Consider the following 21,893-nt stretch of genomic DNA (forward strand, 5'->3'; position numbering starts at 1 on the left):
ATGCCGGTAATGGAAGATGGGGGGGGGGGGTTCACCCACACCACCATCCCACCTCCTTCCCTGGCTCCACTCTCCTCTGCCTCTCCCCTGGCTGGGCCTGGCAAACTCCCCGAGGCAGATGAAGCACCCTGAAATGCTCGCCAGACATATCTCGGGTTGCACCCTCAGCCAGCATTTGGAGCAGCAGGACAAAGAAGGCAACAAGGTAGTTGGGGCAATGGGCAGGTGATGAAGTGCAGGCTGGACAAAAAATGGGCAGGTGGCAGAGAGATAGGTAGCCATGGAGGGTTAAAATAGAGGCAGGAGAACATGACTGTGGGAGGCTGTGATCAGTTAATAAATTCTGATTGGTCACCAAATGCCCAAATTTTGATCACATGACTGCAGGCTACTTCCACAGCCAGAACCTTGAGAGCTGGTTGTAACTCCCATTTATTCAGCACCTTCTTAACTTCAAATAGTCCCTGAACAAATGGTTGTAACCCGAAGACTTTCCCTATTGTTATTGCTCCACTCTGAAGGTCTTAGTAGTGTCATTTGCTTACAGTTTGCCTCTTGTGCAGGCAGTGATTTTGGCCATTCTGGACTTCCAGAAACTATTCAGAGGTTGAGTAAAGCCCACCCTAGACCCTCTTTTATGTCCCAGGTACTAGGCCGAATTGAATCAAAGGACTCCGACAGAAGAACATAATTAAATTGGGGTCATTCAAATGCAGCTCTTAGTGCAGTGCATAAGAGTGCTAAGAACAATTCGTCACAAATTGGAAAAACAAACAAACAAACCAGCCCATTGTTATGGAATAGAAATGAATGGCAGGAAAATAAATGACAGAAAATGAATTACACTGCTTTGATCCATTGGTCCCTAAGTTGTGGTTCTTGGTGGATCTCTGGGAACTGACAATGGAAACAACACATCCAGGTGCAAAATTAAAGTGAGATTTGTGTGTGTGGAGGGGGTTGGCAACCTGAGCTTCCAAACTCATAAAATTCTGGGTGATGCTGCCCACATTTTCCTAATGTCTTTTTTCCCCAGCTGTTGGGGTGTTGAGGTTGAAAAATTCAAAATATAGAACATATAATAGTCCTGGAAAGTAATGGATTAAAAAAAAATCTGCAAATAAATTTCCAACCAGAGGATTCACAGATTTCAAGAGTTTAAGCCACGGCCAGGGTTTGATGGCAATAATAATTCTGTACTGAAGTTAATAAAACTGGAATTTTATGTATCTATCCTTGCAATAAATACATAGAAAAGAGCAAACCAATCCCAAGGACAACTATAAAATACCTGCATCAATAAAGTTAAGGTACATTCTCTTTTTGTTTTAGTACAGATGGCCAAGTTGGAAAATGCTAATAAGATAGTCCTCACTTAATCTCCATAATAATGTGATCATTAAGCGAGACATAGTGTCACTGGGATGAGCTTTCAACCTCACCTCCACTGGGGTTGTTAAGGAAATCACCCACATTTGTTAAACGAGACATCATAAAGTTGCTATGGAATAGTATACAGGTAATCCTCAACTTACGACCACAAACTGAGCCCAAAATTTCTGCTGCTAATTGAGACATTTGCTAAGTGTGTCTTGCCCCATTTTACCACTTTTCTTGCCATAATTATTAAGTGAATTAATAATAATAATATGGCTGTTAACTGAATCTGGCTTCCCCACTGATTTTGCTTGTTGGAAAATCTCAAAAGGTGGCCACATGATCACGGGACGTTGCAGCCATCACAAAAATGAGTCAGTTGGCAAGTATCTAAATTTTGATCACATGACCATGGGGATGCTGCAACGATCGTCAAGGATCAAAACTGGTCATAAGCCACTTTCTCAGTGCCATTATAACTTTAAACAATCAGTGAATGAAGTGTTATAAGTCGAGGACTAGCTGTATAAGTCCCAAGTGTTACTGCTAGTGCTATTGCTATATATCACGCAGAAGGAGGTCAATTTAGGATAAATGTCTTGAACAGCACATTTCCCATAACAGTTAAATTGCAGATTGAAAGTTGCTCAGATAGATTTTGGCTGTTGGTTCTAGACTCCACTAAAGAGCTCTAGGCATTCCTAACTCCTGAAACTGTACGGTAAGTCCCTGAGCATTTCATTTGCATTGGAAGAGCCGTTGGGTGATTTGTAGGTGTTAATCAATCAGGTGCCACCCCACCATCACCAGGCTACAGAATAGGGCAGGGGTGGGCAACTATGTCAACTTTACAACCTGTGGACTTCAACTCCCAGAATTCCCAAGCTGGCATGGCCGGCTTCAGGAATTCAATAAGAATTCAGGAATTCAGCATGGCTGGGTTGGGAATTTTGGGAGTTGAAGCCCACAGGTCATAAAGTTTCCATAGTTGCTCAGCCCTGGAATACAGAAACATCTGCAGTGTGTTTAAAGGACATTGTAGGAGAACATCTGCATTAGCTCTACAGTAACCAAAAATGAGGGAGTCTGCTAGCACCTTTTCAGATAAACCGATTTTATTAAAAGATTTCTGTTTGATGAGCCACCGCTTGCTTCATCAGATGCATCGGATAAAGTGAGCTGTAGCACATGAAAGAGTCTGCCATTTAATGACATCCATAGATTTAATACTTTCTTCAATTAAGCTAATTGGTTGATTATTATTTTTTCTGTTTAATAAAGGAATGGACTTTTAATCTGCAATCCAATACAACACTGAGGGCTTGAATATTATCATCATAATTATCAATATATTATATCATCCACGTCTAGCTTTTTTTAAGCACTGATAACTTCCTTTTTCTGTTTTTGCTTTTGAAACCAAGCAACAGGCCAGCCAAGCTCACACATAATGATAAGTTTTACAATTTTGTGATCTTAAGAAGCAAACAAAACCTCTTAAATTTCTAAAAATTAATGTAGTGGAACAAACTCTCTTTTCCCAGGGAACTCCCTATATCATTTTATTCTCGCAACAATCCTGCGACTTTGCATCTGATGAAATGAGCTGCGGTTCCTGAAAGCTGATGTATCAGCTGAAAGCTGATACAATTTGTTACTATGAGAATGTCTTACCAGATTCCTGATTTTTGGCTTACTTTTAGAACCCCTTCTTAACCAGAGTCAGCACAACAGCTTAGCACAATGATTTTGCATCGCATCATCAAATCTAAACATACATTGTGCGGGCAGCTGAGTTGTACGTAGGGGTGTTGTGATGCCCAAATCAAAGACACAGGAAAGGGAATGAAGGTGCTTGATTTCTAACCATCTCACCTTTCCATTTTCCATGCCTTTTTTTCCCACTCTGCATCCGTCTTCCTTTTAGAAATAAATTGCAATCTCCATTGAGTATTGCCTCTGAATGCCGAGGATTCAAACCTCCCTTTGTTATGGAATGCTCTTGTAGTACTTCTGCATTTAGATATCAAAGCATTACTTTATGAGCACCGGCATGCTTTAATGTCCTATTACAGTACGGAGACCTGCTTTTGATAATGAAGACATTGTGTCATCGACTTAAGCTGCCAGATACCAAACATACGCTGGCAGGTTATTAAAAAAATTCAGCTTTGTGATAAAAGACTATCCTGCAGGCTAAGAGTACATGGCAAAGGACTCTCCATTCCAGTAGAGTTATTAGAAATGAGAATATGACTCTAAGCACTAAATTATGTTAATACTTACAAATAGCATCATTTGCATAGCGGTTTATGACATGATCCCAAGGTTTTTTTCCTTCATCGGTATGTAGCAGGGCAACGATTAAGCATAAAGCAGTTTATAGGAGTTCCTACTGTGTGTTGCTATTCCATTTTAAAATGTAGGCCAGTTGTTGGATCCTTGAGACACAACGATGGCCATCCCGACCAGGATGCACATCTGGCCATCTTGACATCAGCATTTGAAAGCACATAGCTTCAAGAGAAGATTGATTGTTGAAGGATTTATAGTAATTTCAATCGCAAGCAAACTCTACTCACTTCTCAGTATTTAGTTCCAGTAGTTAGATCTGTGGCAGCTCTCTTGTAGGCTTACTGGTATAGAATCTGGGAAGAAGTTATTTGATGACCATTGATGAACTAACTTCTAAACAACCTTGGGACAAAATGAAAGTTGGGCTGGAGCAAAACACCTTGGAAAGAGAGAAACAAGGAAGGTCATCCCGTTTAAAACTTCCAACAAGATGCAATTCAGTGGCAAGAAAAGTAAGACCCAGCACTTAGGCAGGAAAAACCAGGTGTACAGGTACCAGATAGATAGATACCTGGCTCAACAGTAGTGCCTGTGGACAATCACTCAGGGAGGAGCCAGCACTGTGCTGCAGCTGCCAGAAAAGCCAACACAATCCTGAGCTGCATCAACAGAGGGATAGCATAAGATCACAAGAAGTGACAATACTGATTTATACTGCATGCTGAGTCCCTAGAAAACTCAAAGAAGAGCAACAAAGATGATTAAGGACCCGGAAGCTAAATCCTGTGAAGAACAGCTAAATGAATCAGGTAGGTTTAGCTTAATGAAGAGAAGACTATGGGGAAATACAATAGCAGTCTTTAAATGCTTGAAGGGCTGCTACAGGGAAGAAGATGCCCATTTATTTTCCATAGCACCTGAGGATAGGACAACCAGCAATGGGTAGAAACTCATCAGAGGTAGATCCAACCATTAAGCAAAGGAACAATGCCTCCCGGAATTGTGGTGCTCTATTGCTTGAGGTTTTGAACAAAGGGTTGGATAACCATCATCAGAAGACCTCCAAGGTTCCTTTCCAGCTCTATGATTCTGGAAAGAAATTAACTCATGGTTCATAAGAAGTTGTGGTTCTTTGTGAAAGATTGGCTGGCTTTGGAAGAACTTGGGGCTGTAGGAATTGAAGTCTCAGTGGCAGATGCTTGCAAGAAGCAACAGGGGGTAGCTGTCACTTTCCTGCTCTTCTCTATGAGCTTCCCAAAGACATTTGGCTGGGCACTCCAGGAAACAGATGGACCTTTGCTACAAGGCTGCCAGGCAGTTTATGACTTCTTAGAGCTTGTTATTTCATTCTCAGATTCCGGGCCATGGAAACACTATCATCCTCCGCCAGCTATTTCTCATGAGTCATTTCTCACAGGGGAACATTGCGGGCCAAGCAACTTCTTCTTCATGGTTTTAACTATAAGGGGGTAATGTTTGTTTGGGGGCCTCTTTACCCCAGGGTAAGAAGCAAACTAACAAAGAGTCTTGTCAAAGCCTCCGAGCTCCTGAGCATGACTGTTGATGAATCACCCCAGCTGTGCACCCTCTAAGGCAGTGTTTCTCAACCTAATAGCTGGCTGGAGAATTCTGGGAGTTGAAGTCCACAGGTCTTAAAGTTGCCATCTTTGAAGACCCCTGCTCTAAGGAGATAGATTTCTTCAACGTAGAGTGCTAAATAGAACTAAATGGAGCTGTGAGTGTTTCCCAATCAATTCAGTATCAGGGATCGGGCCCATTTCCAGAGGGGAGTGGGGAGGGAGAGAGAGATCTACATTTGGAATGATTTCTCTCCCAAAACTTTGAAAACATTCTTCCTTATATTGTGCCAAAGTGGAACATTTGTCTAAAGCAGCATTTATCTAGACTTTATTTATATGTGGGGGGAAATAGATGAAATAATCATGTTTGACCTAGATAAAGTATATTGATTGACATATAAAAACACTGTCCTTCAGACAATTTGCCCTTGATGGATTTGGCTTTTTTCTAACCTCACGGCATGTTATGTAAAATGAAGGCTAACAATACAAGGAAAATGTTTTTTCTGGTTCACTGTGGCAGTTTTTTGTCTCCATTTCCCCCTCTTCTGCTTAAAACAGCCAGAGTTCAACCATCATGAGCTGGACTGGATTCCTCAACGACACAAAATATGGATATTTTCCCCTCCTTCCATCATGCATAGAATCCACCATATAATTGGGAAAGGAGAATTTAGGGGGTCCTTTACCCCTGATTCCCCTAAAGACAGCATCTGTACTTAACTCTCACCAGATGCTGCTGGGGAACAATGACTGGCTCTCATCATAGCTTTTGTGCCATTGTTACTTCTTAAGACCCAATTGTGGTCTTAAACCAACAAACCTGGCATTTGCAGCCGTAGGATTTTGATAGCTGCATCTGAACATCATGTAACTTAATAGTGGATGCTAAAATTATATTAGTTAACAGGAGAGGTCTCTGCTATTCTCTCCACTCCATGGCTGTCGATAGGATGTCATGTTGTGTTTACCGATTACATCAGAAAACACGCTGGGTCGGGGCTGCTCAGTTGGCTATTATTATATTTAATGCGGCTACTGGTGTTTAGATTTCAGGTGATTCCCTGATTCCTTAGTAAAAATAACAAGGCACCACAATTATGTCCCTTGGTTAAATTCCTAGGACCTTCGATAATCAGATATGCAAGCTGTTGGCTTACATGTCCTATTGATTTAATATTCTTCTAATCAGTACATAAAGCTATGGGCCTGCGGTGTTAATTTTTCATATGCTTACAAAGCACCCTTTGATTTTCTGTCACGCGTTAATTACAGTGTTTTGCCATTAAATAGGAAGCTTTGTGTAAACTAATTACTAGGTAATCATTGTCTACCGAGAGCCGCAGTGCTGTTTGGTACCTTTTATTTTATTTGGGGAAAATTCACAGATCTCGCAGTCTGGAACCACTATACCTTCCAGCCATTAGCTCTCACTAATTCATAGCATTATTGTGTTAAGATTGTAGGAGTTGTAATTGTTGTGGTATCAGTGCTGTTAATTACCGGAGTAAACAGTTGAAATTGTGCCAAGGCCTATTGTAGAAAACCGAGAAAAGGGGGTTTAAATGTTACCATCTGGGGATGAAGACTTTGCAAATGGTACAAAGCAGCAGCGAGGCCCCTCAGAGCTTCGGGGTTTGAGGCCATATGGACGCAGAATATTTGCAATCAATTGAATTTCGCTGCCAGTTTTTGCCAATAACGGTGCACAGATGAGGAGGGTAAGATAAGATGGAGGAAGAAAATCAGGGATTTGTTAGTCCTGTCGCCTGCCATAATAAACCGTCTAGATGAAATTTAAATGTTTATTTTGATGAATTTGAAGAGGCAGAGAGGCGCTAAACACAAATGTGCAAATTTAGCCATGTGTAAATAAATATAACTACAATATGATTTTTAAAAAGAGGCTTGTATTGGTTAATACAGGATCTCAGTGAATTTTTGCAACCAATTGATTGATTGATTGATTTAGGTTGTGTTGTGGCATTTATAGATTTTTTTTGCCTACAAGTAAAAAGAAAAGCATGGCTTTTAGCCATGGGGAAGATATAAAAAATGAGTTTGTGCTTGGCCAATTTTCATTCTCAGAAATCCTGAGAAGATCATTGCATTTGATTCTAGTTCTGTTCCCCCCACCCCTTAGTTTATAATATAAAATGCAGGCAGGAAAAGAATGTGTTGATTTGCACACCTCCCGCCAACTTCAACAAGGTCTCTTGAATGTATCTTGGCAATGAGACCGTCCGTCTGATTATGCATTAAACATAAATCCTAAATCAGCAGGGTTTCTGCTTCTGGGAGGGCAGGAGATTCTGAGTATTTAGAATTTGCATAAATGTAAGTTAAAAAATGGAAACCGCAGAATACCTTTTCCTGAAACAATGCTGGTTAATTAAAGAAAAAATACCTCCTGCACATTAACAAAGGACATCGCCATCACTTACCTTTTGCCACAGTTAGGCTTTGAATTTAAGCCCATTGACAAAATAAATTGCCCAAGACTCACTGCTCTGCCCAAAATAAAATTAATGACAGTAAGAATGATTTAGCAATAGCATTGTGAGCCCCAGTCCTGCCCCTGTGGGATTTACGCATGTGTCAGTGTTTAGGAAGGCTTACAAACTTTACCTCCCTCTTCACTTTCATGTTTTTTCTTCTTTAAAATGATACGTTTATTTCAGAATATTTCTACTCCTGGTGCTTTAGTCACCAGGGAGCTTGCTCCAGCAGTCTTGTTGGGGTTTATTTTTTATTTAGCTGAGAAGGGATGTCAGGGAGGCACCGGGCTGAGCTGTGCTTGCAGAAGGAGCTTCCCTGCTCAGCCCCACTTCCCCCGATGGAGCCTTCGAGCCGTGGGGTGAGAAACCTTTTCACTTTGTGCATTTGTGCAAATTCAGAAGGCAGAAGAACTACCTCAGCAAGGCAGAGGAGACGAACGCGGCCCGCACGGTGCAGGGGGCAAAATCCGGAAGATGAAGTGGTGGAAAGTGGCAAGAGGCCCTGTCTCCTCCTGGCCACTGGGGAGGCAAACAGCCGGCCCACTGAAGCACCACAATGGCCGCCCTCGGCCTGTGCGCTGATCCCGAGCGAAGGGCCAGTAATGAGGAGAAGCCGAAGCCAAGCTGAGGGGAGATAATGCCGCCTAAGAAGAGGCTTGTGCGGAAGGGCCCTCGCCATTTGGTCCTACGCAAGGCGCTAGGCGGGCAAATCGCTTCCCATCCAGCTGAAATGGGCCATTAGGTATCAAGGAAAATTGTCTCTCGCTCCTTTCAGCAGATGGAGCAAATATTTTACAAAGCCATTTTACATAGGAAAACCATTTGTGGGACTCGGTAATGGCAGCTGTTTTACATGATGTTACCTTCCAAAAGATGACATCTCGCGGAAAAGGCAAAAAAAGAGAAAGAAAAAGGCAAAAAAAAGAGAAAAGATACCAATACTTTTTGTTAATTTTCAAATTTCCAGTGGCACACTCAAGCATGCAGCCCTTAAAAGCCACATTTGAATTCTAAGTAAGTGTGGCTGCTGATGGATTGCTTCCCAAAACATTTCCTGCATTATTATTATTATTATTATTATTTTGCTCTTTTGTGTAGGCTCCGGAGAGTAACAAAAAAACGAATAACCAAACAAACTGTGGAGTGTGTGTAAACCATTGGCCTGCGCTGGAGGGGAGGGAATTTCCATCCTTTGTGCCTTAATCTGTTCAAAGGGCTGAAGGCTGGAGCAGCTCCTAACTGGGGGAGGCACTTTAGTTTCTTCTCTGCCCCCCCCCCCCCCAAATAACTTTTAATCACAGCAATTGTTTAGAAGCCCGACAGGGAAGAAGCCCGTTTAAGAAATATATCAACATTGGTGCTATTAATATATGTCCATGTATGCATCATTTTGTATTTATTTATTTATGTTAATTTAGTGTATATTGGAGGTGGTGACCCTTTGAGAGCTGCAGGCAATGAAATTTCATTTTAATGTATGGCGATTAGCGTACATTTAAAGTGACAATGGAGTTATTCTAAGTCTAATTGATGGAGAAGCCATTTGTGGACAAATCATTAGATTTAGGAAGTAGTCCTTGACTTACGACCATAATTGAGTCAACATTTCCATTGTTAAGCAAGACAGTTGTTACACCCTAGTTTACGACCTTACTTGCCACAGTTGTTAAGTGAATCATTGTAGTTGTTAACTGAGTAACATGGTTATGAAGTGAACCTGACTTCCCCATTGAATTTGCTTGTGAGAAGGTTACAAAAGGGGAACACATAACCCAGGGTTACTCTGACCGTCATAAATATGAACCAGTTGCCAAGCATCTGAATTTTGATCACATGATCAAAATGGGCCATAAACCACTTTTTTCACTGCTGTTGTAACTGTGAACAGTCACTAAATGAACTGTTGTAAGTCGAGGACTACCTGTAATTAGTCTACACTAACTAATTCAATTTATTACAACAGCCTCCCTTCCCCCTCTTTTGCCTTTGTGAAATTATTCCTTTACGTCCCACTTTGATCTGCATCATTGGAAGGTTTTTAAGAAGGGATTGGATAGTCAAAGTTTAGCTTGCTTACAATACAATACAATAGCAGAGGTGGAAGGGACCTTGGAGGTCTTCTAATCCAACCCCCTGCCTAGGCAGGAAACCCTATACCGTTTCAGACAAATGGCTATCCAACATCTTCTTAAAGATGTTGGAGAGTTCATAACTTCTGGAGGGAACTTCTGTTCCACTGATTAATTGTTCTCACAGTCAGGAAATGTCTCCTCAGTTCTAACTTGCTTCTCTCCTTGATCAGTTTCCACCCATTGCTTCTTGTTCTACCCTCAGGTGCCTTGGAGAACAGGTTAACTCCCTCTTCTTTGTGGCAACCCATGAGATATTGGAAGACTGCTATCATGTCTCCCCTAGTCCTTCTTTTCATTAAACTGGACATACCCAGTTCCTGCAACCGTTCTTCATATCTTTTAGTCTCCAGTCCCCTAATCATCTTTGTTGCTCTTCTCTGCACTCTTTCTAGAGTCTCCACATCTTTTCTACATCGTGGCGACCAAAAATGAATGCAGTATTCCAAGTGTGGCCTTACCAAGGCATTATAAAGTGGTAGCTGCTGCACACGGATGGCTCCTATTTAAATCATTGTCCACTAGGACTCCAAGATCCCTTTCACAGTTACTACTGTTGAGCAAGGTACCACCTATACCGTACCTGTGCATTTCATTTTTGTTGCCTAAATGTAAAGAGTAATGTCTTACTCTTTTCACCATTGAATTTCATTTTATTAGATAGTGCCCATTGTTCAAATTGGTCAAGATCCTGTATCTTAAGCCTGCCTTCTGGAGTGTTGGCTATTCCTGCCAGCTTGGTGTCATCTGCAAATTTGACGAGTTCCCATTTATTCCCTCATCCAAATCATTGATGAAGATGTTGAAGAGTACTGGGCCCAAAACAGAGCCTTGGGGTACTCCACTGCATACTTCCCTCCATAACGATGCAGTTCCATTGAGGACTACACGTTGAGTGCGGTTGGTCAGCCAGTTACAAATCCATCTGGTGGTGATGCTGTCTAACCCACATTCTTCTACTTTATCTAGTAGTAGGTTATGGTCTACCTTATTGAATGCCTTACTGAAGGCCAAGTAAACTAGATCAATGGCATTCTCTGGTCCGGTAATTTTGTCACATTATCAAATAAAGCAATAAGATTAGTCTGGCATGATCTGTTTTTGGCTATTACTTTGTTTACTTCTAGGTGTTCGCTAATTCATTGCTTGATTATCTTTTCCACAATCTTTCCTGGTATTGAGGTCAGGCTGATAGGTCTGTAGTTTCCTGGATCTGGTTTTTTCCCTTTTTTGAAGATGGGAACCACATCAGCTCTTTTCCAGTCCTCTGATAGTTCCCCGGTGCTCCGGGATCTCTGAAAGATATAGTTCAGTGGTTCTGAGATCTCGTCTGCCAGTTCCTTCAGAACCCTGGGGTGTAATCCATCCGGTCCTGGTGATTTGAACTCATCTAGGGTAGACAGGTGCTCACTTACCATTTTCTTCCCTATTTCAACTTGTGTTCCTAATCTGATTTTGTGGTGCTGTTTTTGATAGGTTGGACTGTTTTATCCCTTTGTGTAAAGACAGATGCAAAACATGAGTTAAATAGTTCTGCTTTCTCCCTGTTGCTTGTCACCTTCTTGCCACTTTCTCCCAGCAATGGACCAATTGTTTCCTTAACTTTTTTCTTGTTTTTAACATGTTGGAAGAAGCTTTTTTTGTTATTTTTTACTTTTGTGGCAAGCCTTTCTTCATTGTGAGCCTCAGCTTTCCTCACTTTATCTTTACATGTTCAGGCTATTTGCTGATATTTATGTCCCCCCCTTTCCACTTTTTATACTTATCTTTTTTGTCTTTCAATTTGTCAGAGAGTTCTTTATGCAGCCATGCTGGTTTCTTTTGGGAGTTGTTATTTTTCTTCATTGATATTGTGCTAGACTGGGCTTTTGTAATCTCATTTTTCAAAATTTCCCAAGCTTCTTGAGTTGTTTTCCCCTTGAGGATTCTCATCCATGGAATTTTTCCCAAGCTCTCTCTAAGTTTATTGAAATTAGCTCTCTTAAAGTTCAAGACTCTAGTTTCACTTTGTTCTACTACTTGTGTTTGCATAATGTTGAATTCCAATATTGCATGGTCACTTGCCCCCAGGGTTCCTGTGGCTTCAACACCTTCTATCATTTCCTCTCTGTTAGTGAGAATTAAGTCCAATATGGCTGATCCCCTTGTTCCCTTCTCTACATTTTGGGAAACAAAGTTGTCTGCTAGGTTTGTTAGGAGCCTGTTGGATCTTCCACTTGGTGCAGAGTTTGTTTCCCAGTTGATGTCAGGGTAGTTAAAATCCCCCACTACTATTGTGGTGTGCTTCCTATATACCTTAGTTAGCTGACTAGCAAAAAGTTCATCTACTTCCTCTGCTTGGTTGGGTGGCTTGTAGTATAGACCTATGGCAATGTTATTTCCCCCCAAACCTTTAATATTGACCCAAATGCAGTCAAGATAGTTCTCATCATTGTTGTGCTCTATTTCTGTAGAGAGGTAATTTATTTCTTATATATAGTGCAACTCCACCTCCTCTTTTATTTGGTCTATTTCTTTTAAATAATTTAAATCCTTCTAGCTGTATGTTCCATTTGTCGATTTCATCCCACCAAGTTTCTGTAATGGCAACAATATCGTATCTGCCCTCTTTTACTTGAATTTCTAATTCGCCCTGTTTATTCCTCATACTCTGTGCATTGGTGTATAGACATTTTGATTGACCCTGTGTTTACTGTCTACATAACCTGTGCTATTCCTGACTGCCCCTATTTTCTTGCCAGTCATTTGTCCGGGATGGTATAAGGTTTCTTGGTTGAGCAGGTGGTTGGACTAGAACAGTGGTCTCCAACCTTGGCAACTTTAAGACCTGTGGACTTCAACTCCCAGAGTTCCCAGAACTCTGGGAGTTGAAGTCCACAAGTCTTAAAGTTGCCAAGGTTGGAGACCACTGGACTAGGAGACCTTCAAGGTCCCTTCCAATTCTATTATTCTGTTATAATCTGTTATAATCCTCTAAAATGGTCAAAAGCACCTGGGAAGGGCATGGCTACACCCAAATCCTCGAGCTTTGCAGTCTTCTTACTACCTTGCTACTTTCATAAACAAATGAACCTCCTAAGAGCTAATGTTATATTCACTTCTGCAAATTAATTGCAAACGGAAGGAAAGAAAAACAGTCATGATATGAAAGATTTGGTGGTTTTGGTTTATTTTTGGATTGGAAATAAACATCTCAGATATTAAATTTCCTGGAATAAATATCTGGGGTCTAACCCAGGAAAACTGGATGGAATGGCCTTTCCTAATTCGATGACAATAAGACCAAAGGAACTTAATGGTACATATTGATTTGCAGGCAGAACATCTGACTAGTGTTAATCAATGAAAAGCGCATTTTTGTGGACCCTGCAGTCTTCCCTTCCCTCCCTGCACTCCTTATGGGAAATCATTAATTCTCACTAGTTCCCAAATTAGTTATACATGAAAGAAACCACAAGTCATTCATTCTTCCCTCTCTTGTCTATATGGTCCTTTTCAGCTGGTGGAGTGCTATTGCACGGCATTGCAATCTATAGCCTATTAAGGCATTCCTCCTCTGCGTAGCTCTGCACATTTTTTCTCTGCCAACTGTAGGAAAAAGTCACAGGCTGGAGAAGGTTCACCATTCATGGTTGCCACTCTTAATATCAAGTGACCCTACAGCTCAAACAGGCTTCCTTTATGCATGGCCTCTCACTTCTTCCTAAGAGGCATAAATTGTCCAAGGGTTTTCTGAAAATCTAGGAATCCTGAATAACCAGATGATGATGATGACGATCATCATCATCATCATCATGTCAATAATGTGAAATCACAGTGGCCAGTTCATTAGCTGGTATTGGCCTTCATTCTCACTGAGTTCCTCCCAAGAACCTAGGATGTTGTGATATATTGGTGTATGGAAATGTTGTCAATCTACAGATTTCATAAGAGTCATTCAAGAGTTTTTGATAGGGCACCCTGTGTGTCAATAACCACTGTGCTCACTGGATTATTATTACGGATAATGATAACACTGACATTGACAAAATCCCCATCAGTCAATTGCAAAAGGCAGCTTGGCTTGGAGTAGCTTAAATCTTGCCACAATACCTTTAAGACCATCCAATGCCAACATCTACCTATCCCAGGTCCTTAGGAAGGACTTGATAGATGGACAAAAATGCCAAATCCAGTTCAAACAACTGGCTGTCTGAGTGATGAACCATAATAATAACATGATGCCAAACTCCCAGCAGATAAGCTAATTCTTTTTAAAGACTAATAATAACCCCTTGAGATAGAGTTTCCCTTTGCAAAAACTTCTGGTTGAGGTTTGTTGAACCGTATGCAGTATAATTCCTGCTTTCTGCTTGATTCAAGGTAGGCATATAATCTCTGACAACCAACCTCTTGCACTTTTATTCAAATATTCAAAAAGATTCAGCTGTGTTCAGGGGACTCTATCTACAGCAGTGGTGGGTTGCGGGTACCGTTCCGGTATGGTGCTTTGGAGGCCTGCCTGCCCGCCGTCCTTACCTGTATTTGAGCTCTTTGGTGCTTCCACGCATGCAGTGTATAGCACCTGCATGATGCGCCACCGAGCAGTTGGAGCGTCATGGAGGCGTTGCAGGAGTTAAGGATGCATGTGTGCGTGTATGCTGCACGCATTCATGTGATGGACACCGGGCCCCATTGCACCGTACCAGTTGCAACAAGATCTGGAACCCATCACTGATCTACAGGCAGTAGACGTCCAAAATAAGTTAACCAAGCCACATGCTGAAGAGGGAGCTGTTCTGTTTCCATACAGTCCAAAAATACATTTTGGGATTTGAAATTCAGAAGCTGCCCTTGGATAAATAGAAAAAGACAAAAGTCATATCCTTACAGGCCCTCCTCAGTAGACAAAGCACAGATCCTCAACACAAAAAGCATTTAAAAACAGACAGAGCCCCTCTTCAAGCGGGAGGATGAAAGACGTGAGGGAGATCTTTCACCCGTCCGTTCCAGTCAGGAGGAGCAAGAACGGAGTCCTAAGATTGTGGTGTGAAGGGGCAATTAGACCTCTTTGGAGCATGGGACATTTCTAATTTCAAGGGGTCATGAAGCAGAAGAAAAAGGCTCAAGGGAAAGAGGGAAGCCATCGTGAAGTAGTGAGAGAAGAAGTTCCCAAGTTTGATTTGCTTGCTCAGCTTCCAGACTGTAGGCCTGATTGAAACCATGAAGTTAAGACCTGGGCCTGGGTTGTTGCCTTTTGTGTGTGTGCAAATCCATGGTCCTTTTAGGCTCTTGGGAAGCATCCTACATGGCCTGCCTCTTGTCTCAGCATCCCTTTATGTCCTGCGCTCAACTGACCCCAGTTTTACTTATGTGGTCTTTGATTTAATTGGGGGCAGTTTTGAATGAGGGACCAACAACCAAAGCAACGTAAGTCAGAGGTGGCTTGTGAGGTGGTAGGACAAGAGCCGAGGAGATGGCATCAGAGCCAAGCCAAGAGTTGAGATCACAAGTAGCCTCCCCAACGCTAATTGTCTTCAGATATCTTGGCCTGGGGCGTTAGGGGAGGGAGGGGGCGCACATGAAAACTATATGCAGTGCAGAATTGGGGGAGACTCCACAAATGTGGGTTCTGCATGTGATCCTACAAGAGAGAGTAGGGAAAAGCTTTTGAGTCAAGTCAAGAGAGAAACAAATAGATCTTCCCAATAGACAAAAATATCAATGGTTTTAATCTCTTAATTCCCCATTTGTTTTGTTGTTAAATTTTGGGCTAAAATATATATATTCCCTTCTTTCTTTTTTAAGGAAGAGATTGCTGGTGGTGGTTGGGACCCCCCAAAAGTTGCCAGAAACACGAAAAAAAGATAGGGGAAACATTTTGAAAAAGGCTTCCTGGCTGTGGTTAAACAGTAACCACACTGCCTGTTGGAGGCCTGGTTTTTAATCACCCCACAAGCCGTTTTCATTTCTGCAGTAAAATTGCTTGTGGTTCTATTTAATTTGTTTCTGCAGGAACCAGCTTTGGTGAGGCTCTCCCAGGAGCTGCCGGGCCTTTTAGCACAGCACGCTCAGCCTGTCAATGAGAAACGATTTCCTACATGGGGGAAATTCCTCCAAACGTTTGTGAGCCAAGGTAAATAAGACTGCTCCATTCCTGCTAAGCGCTATCAGGGATAATTATATCGCCAGCACTTTGTCCTCATTCATTGGGATATTTCTCCACACTTCCACCCTCTGCCTTTCCCTGCGTTAAGAGTTTTTAATTTTTTTAAGAATGAAAGACAGGCAGCCATTTTCGACCTCGCTGATTTTGGGCAGCAGGACGTGCCCCCCCCCCCCAGGATGGAAAGAGAGAGGCATTTATCAATGATTTTGAGACTCCCGCCTCCCTCCCTTCTCTGAAGTTACCTGCATCGTTAAAATTTCTGTCCCGCTTTGGGATGAGAAAACGGGCGATGTAAATGGCACAAAACTGTTTGGAGAGGCTCTCCATGGGTTTCTGGTGGTATTTGTGGCCTTGGGGTGGGGTGCGGGAAGTCCCATTATAGTGCTGGGGAAATGCCCAAGGCCTAGGGCCACGGACATCACAACACAGAGGGACAGTGGTGGAAATGGATGTAAGTTTCCTTTGGGTTTCATGTTTCTTTCTTCACTCACAAATTTTGGCTAGTTGGGACTGGCGAGGAACAGGAGCGATAAAGAGCACCAAACCCTCATCTTTCCTCAGTTCTATTCATTTCCTCCTTCTCTGCCCTCTGGAAGCCACACGAGACATTTTCAAGCAGTTTTGCAGTCATCACGTTTAAGAAATAGAAGCTACATATACCAATAACCACATACATATATGCAGATACGTATATACAAGAAATGCCTCTTCCCTCCCTGGAGGTCCCAGGTGAGTTTGTTCTAGCTTGCCTTTCTGATGTTCTTGATCTGGCAATTCTTCTTGTATACAGAAAATTACCACCCTCCAACATTGGTTGTGTAACAGTAAATATGACTTTCAGATTGAGTCAGAAAATGCTTACAGTTCCTTACAACTCAGCGAGCAGAATTTTGGGCCTTAGGTTATCAACACAGAGTGTCACTTACCTACCTACCCACCTACCACCATTGGATGCTGTTTCCCCACTTTGCTCCTTCCCCAGCCTTCTGCTCTGAAAGAGAAAGATAGAATATGGGCAGAGTGGTCAGTCTTTGGGTGAAAAGCTAAAGATATTCTTTGAGGAATCTACCTGCCTCAGAGTTCTGTTCGTTATGGGTGTATTGCTTGGAACCTGACACAGAATACTTTTCCCCATTCCGGGGAAATAAAAGGCCCTTCTGTTTTCCTACACAAAGAAATAGATTTATTTATTTAAAATTTAGATTTCTAGGACTACCAACTCAACCATAGCAATAGGAGTGGGGTTTCTCTTCCCAGTCTCACTGTTGTACAGCCTATACCCAATTAATTCTCCTGCTAATATAACCCCAGCCACCAAAGAAACTTCACCTTACAAGCCCAGGCAAAGTCAGAAACCATTTTCCCATTTAACCAGGAGCAGCTTCTACAATAAGTGATGGGATTAAAGTTATTTACTTTTGGAAACTCTGCTTGTGATAAGGCCGATTGTTTTAAAAGTAAACCTTTTGCTCCTTTTGCAGAGCGTGCAATAAGTTGCCTTGATGATGGTGCTCTCGTTTCTCCTACCAGGTGGAGTCATAGAAGCCTTCCCGCCTTCCGATAGCATCATCAGCCTCACCGTGGACATGCTGATTGAACCGACCGGGGAACTCACCATGGTTTCCTGCGGGGACCAGTTTCACGCCGACAGTCCCTTGCAGTCTTCGGGGACGACCCTTCCTCAGACTTCCGTTGAACCTAAGCTCCTTCATCAGCTGTGTTTTAAAATCGGGGAGGCCTGCAAATCCAGGGGCGTGGTGGGATACTTTTCTATCGACTTTGTGACTTTCATCCACCCGCAGTCCTTGGCGCAGCAGGTGAGCCATAAAGGTAAAGCTTCAGTTCCTTTGGCACTCTTGCCAGCACTGCAGAATCACTGAATTCCTGGGGTTGGAGGGTGTGTGTGTGCAGCAAAGTGTTTTCTTTCATTAGTCCTGCACCCTAATTAACCCTGGATCCTCAGAAATATGTGCTCTGGAAAATCTGGAATAAATGCTCATTCCTTTTAGCCTGTCGGTTCAGGGGCTTTTTCTACTTTGTTTACATTGCTGCAGGGGTGACTGCAAAATCTACATTTGTCATTTAACTATCAGTTTCCTGTTCCTTGACATCAAGGGGAAAGCATTTAAAAATGATCGGTAGATTCCGGGTGAAATATTTGTATTTTAAACCAGCAGAATAAATCAACCCAAGGGAACAGAGGTTTTCAAGAAAAGGCTAGACCAGGGGTGGGTTCCTGCCAGTTCTAAGTTCTTCTATAGAAGAGGTTCCACAAATCTACCATGCCATTTAGAACCGGTTCCAGCTCCCTCCCCCCCCCCGTCCATAACACGCTTGCCCTGCCCACCACTCACTGATTGGCTGGCTCACCAATTGCCCCGCCCACCCCGAAGAGTCCTATCCAAACCTTAAAGTCTTAAAGCTGTCAAGTTTGAACATCCCTGGGGTTTTTTTTGTAAAGAGTTAGGGGTGCAAGGGTCTTGTAACTTGACAGCTTTAAGACTTGAACATTTCAATGCCAGAGTTCCTGAGTCAACATGACTGGAGGAGGAATTCTGGGAGTTGAAGTCCACAAGTCTTAAAGCTGTCTTAAAGTTTGAACACCCCTGGGTTTTTTTTCTAAAGGGTTAGGGGTTCAAGGGTCTTGTAACTTGATAGCTTTAAGATTTGTGTGCTTCAAATGCCAGAATTTCTGAGCCAAGATTTTGGTTGCTAAGGAAGAGCGTTGTTAAGTGAATTTCACCACATTTTACAAGTTGGCCATGCCCACCCAGTCACATGGCTGCCAAGCTACTCCCACCTGGTCACATGGCTGCCAGGCCACTCCCACCCAGTCACATGGCCATCAAGTCACTCCCACAAAGCAAGCCACACCTACAGAAGGGGTTCTAAAAAAACTTGAAACCCACCACTGGGCTAGACATCCATTTTTCAGGTTGGTATTAGGTTTTCTGCCTCAGGCAGGAGATTGGACTAGAAGACCTCCAAGGTCCCTTCCAGCCCTGTGATTCTGTGAATGACCCACGTGTACAAGTCACAGAATCTCCTCTGCGTCTAGCCAAATTATTACTTATTTTTGGGGGGAAGTGAAAATATTTGAGAATAAAACGAAGCAAGGTTTCATTTGTATTTGGGAGCAAAACCTTCCTTTTTAATTTTGGCCGAGGTCCAGTTGTGTTACATTTAACTTCGTGTTTCCAAGGTGCCCAGCTAAATGGCACTTTGGTCTTTTTCTCTCGTCTGTGTCATTTCTTCCCCTGAAGGGCTTTGGAGCGAAGCCTTGGCCCTTTTGCTTACAGTGCATAAATTTCCTTCCACCCTTTCATCATCCATGCCCGCCCATTTTTCTTTCTCCCAGGGGTTCTACCTTGCAATTTCCTATGTTTTCCCAGTTTGTGCCACAACTTTAGCATTACTTAAGCCGAGTTTCCCCCCCCAACTTAATTAGATATAGAGGCAATTAATGATGCCATCTGTCTTGTTGTGTGAGAGAGAGATTACACCAAAGATTGTGCTTCTGAAAGCATTATTTTTTTGGCAAACTAGAAATCCTATTAGACTTGTTCAAACACTCTCACACTAATTTCCCATTTTAGATCAGTAGCTCAAAGGCTGAAATAAATTCTCCAGAACCATTGTACACTGAGGCTTCCTTCAGGAATTATCTTTTACTGAAAATAACCAATGATCTATGTTATTTCGTTAAACCTAAAAATTAAATATATCATTGAACATCTGTTACCACTATAGTGAAAGAGTACTTAAATATCCCCAAATCCCAGAGATTGTGAAATGATATGAATCATTTGAAATTTCTGCAATGCAGAATGGGACAGGTCTTTGCTGGTAGCTCCTAGACCTGAGATGACCCTTCAATTTTAGGGGTAGATGAAATATGGAATTTCTTTTGGGAGCTGCCATCATTTGGGGTGCCACCAGTGAAGCAATTCAGAGGTAACCTCAGAGTTAGAGGAAACTCCCTTTCCAGTGCCGCTCCGAAAACCATGGATCAGGCACATGGGATTAGGGTTATAGTGGGAGACTTTGTGCTGCCACCTCAGTGACTCCTGCACTCGAGCCCAGCCATGGGTCACGTTTCCTTCACTTTACTTTTGCCCTTCAACTTTCAGTGGGATAATAAAAAATAGTTTGGTCAATTGCTAAGACTGGGCCATGCGGGAATAATTTCCTTTACTCTTTCAGCAAGTCTCCAGCAAGCGCCGTGAGATCCCTGTGACTGCACTCTCTTCAGCACGCCGGAGCTGGTCACGAAGAAGCTAAATCAGGGGTCTCCAAACTTGGCAACTTTAACACTTGTGGACTTCAACTCCCAGAATTGAAGTCCACAAGTCTTAAAGTTGCTAAGTTTGAAGACCCCCTGCGCTAAATGATCAGAATAACAGAGTTGGAAGGGACCTTCGAGGTCTTCTAGTCTAACCCCCTGCTTGCACAGGAGACCCTATATCATTTGCGGCAAATGGTTGGCCACTCTCTTCCGAAAAGCCCCCAATGATGGAGCAGCCATGATTTCTGGAGGCAAGACGTTCCACTGGTTAATTGTTCTCACTGTTAGGAAGTTTCTTCTTAATTCCAGGTTGCTTCTCTCCTTGATTAGTTTCCATCCATTGATTCTTCTCCTGCCTTCAGGTCCTTTGGAGAATAGGATGACCCCCTCTTTTTTGTGGCAGCCCCTGAGATATCGGAATACGGCTATCATATCCCCCCTAGTCCTTCTTTTTGCTAGATTAGACATACCCAGTTCCTGCAACCGTTCTTCATATGTTTTAGCCTCCAGCCCCCTAATCTTTGTTGCTCTTCTCTGCAACAAATGGACACCTGGGAAAAGAAATCTTGGATTATATGTTTCAGATTACACAATGAAGGTTTGTAGAGTTGTGTAATGTCTTGTGTTAGCTCTGATTTGTACAATATTTGTATTGTAGCCATGTCTCTGAAAGAAAGAAGATGGAACAGAATGAAATTACAATTAGAAATAATAGATCAATTAAATATGTTTCCAATAATTGTTAACAGCCACTCAAGTCATATTCAATAAGCCAATTATGGTGCCATCTACTACAAATATGGCCTTGTTATCACATTGCTTTGAGTAACATGGCTGTTTCTGTCTCCATCCTTGTTTCAACATAATACAAGCTAGTTTTGTCTCCAAGGGAACTTATAGATTTTATGAACCGACTTTCCTCTCAAACAATAACAGAATTGATTGACAGTGAGGATCAAGAGGTAAGTGATTAGGTTCCTAATTTGAAGAACTGCTGGTTGACAATATAAAGAGAAACTGCACAGTTAAGAGCATTAACGTCAGTTTTTAGAAACCTCAACCAAACATAAGAACAATCAGAAGCTGCTCATATAATAACTTTATTGTTATGCTCCGCAACCAGAATCCACCTGGTATTATGATTAAGGTGTTGGTCCTTGACTTGAGGGGATCCAAGTTGAAGTCCATTTTTCAGCCACAGAAATTCGATGGGTGAATTTGGCCCAGATCCTTTTTCTCATCTCGTCTGGAGGATAAAAATAAGGAATGATGTAAGTCACCTTGAAGTTGTGGAAGAAAGCTGTACGTCCAGTTACCTGATGAATTGTGGAGAGGCAGAATATGATATTTCAGTTGTGACTACCAGGCAAAGCTCAAAAGGAACAAAAATGGTATCCAAAGGATGTGATTGTGGTAGGATTTCTATTCTGGTTTGGAGTCTCCAGACAGCACCTTTGATTCTTCAGACAGGAGCTTCTGGGTCTGGGGGATGCCCAAGGAAGCTTCCAAGGAAGACAATTCACTTCCCCACGTCAATATTTTCTCCAACCCCAAAACCTCATTTGTGACTTCTGCTGGCTT

At 42.2% G+C, this 21,893-nt stretch overlaps 1 protein-coding gene across 1 annotated transcript in view; it reads left to right on the forward strand.

The window, feature by feature from the left end:
* Positions 1 to 21,893, forward strand: part of IQCH (IQ motif containing H) — a 107,612-nt gene that overhangs the window by 58,961 nt on the left and 26,758 nt on the right. Inside the window, exons 15-16 of the mRNA XM_087704386.1 lie at positions 15,874 to 15,994; positions 17,558 to 17,844. Coding sequence (XP_087560512.1) covers positions 15,874 to 15,994; positions 17,558 to 17,844 — 408 coding nt within the window. The remainder of the gene's footprint in view (positions 1 to 15,873; positions 15,995 to 17,557; positions 17,845 to 21,893) is intronic.

Source organism: Thamnophis sirtalis, unplaced genomic scaffold (assembly GCF_051295495.1).
Source record: "Thamnophis sirtalis isolate CommonGarterSnake01/CBP01778 unplaced genomic scaffold, rThaSir2_p1.2 scaffold_2, whole genome shotgun sequence".
Classification (NCBI taxonomy): domain Eukaryota; kingdom Metazoa; phylum Chordata; class Lepidosauria; order Squamata; family Natricidae; genus Thamnophis; species Thamnophis sirtalis.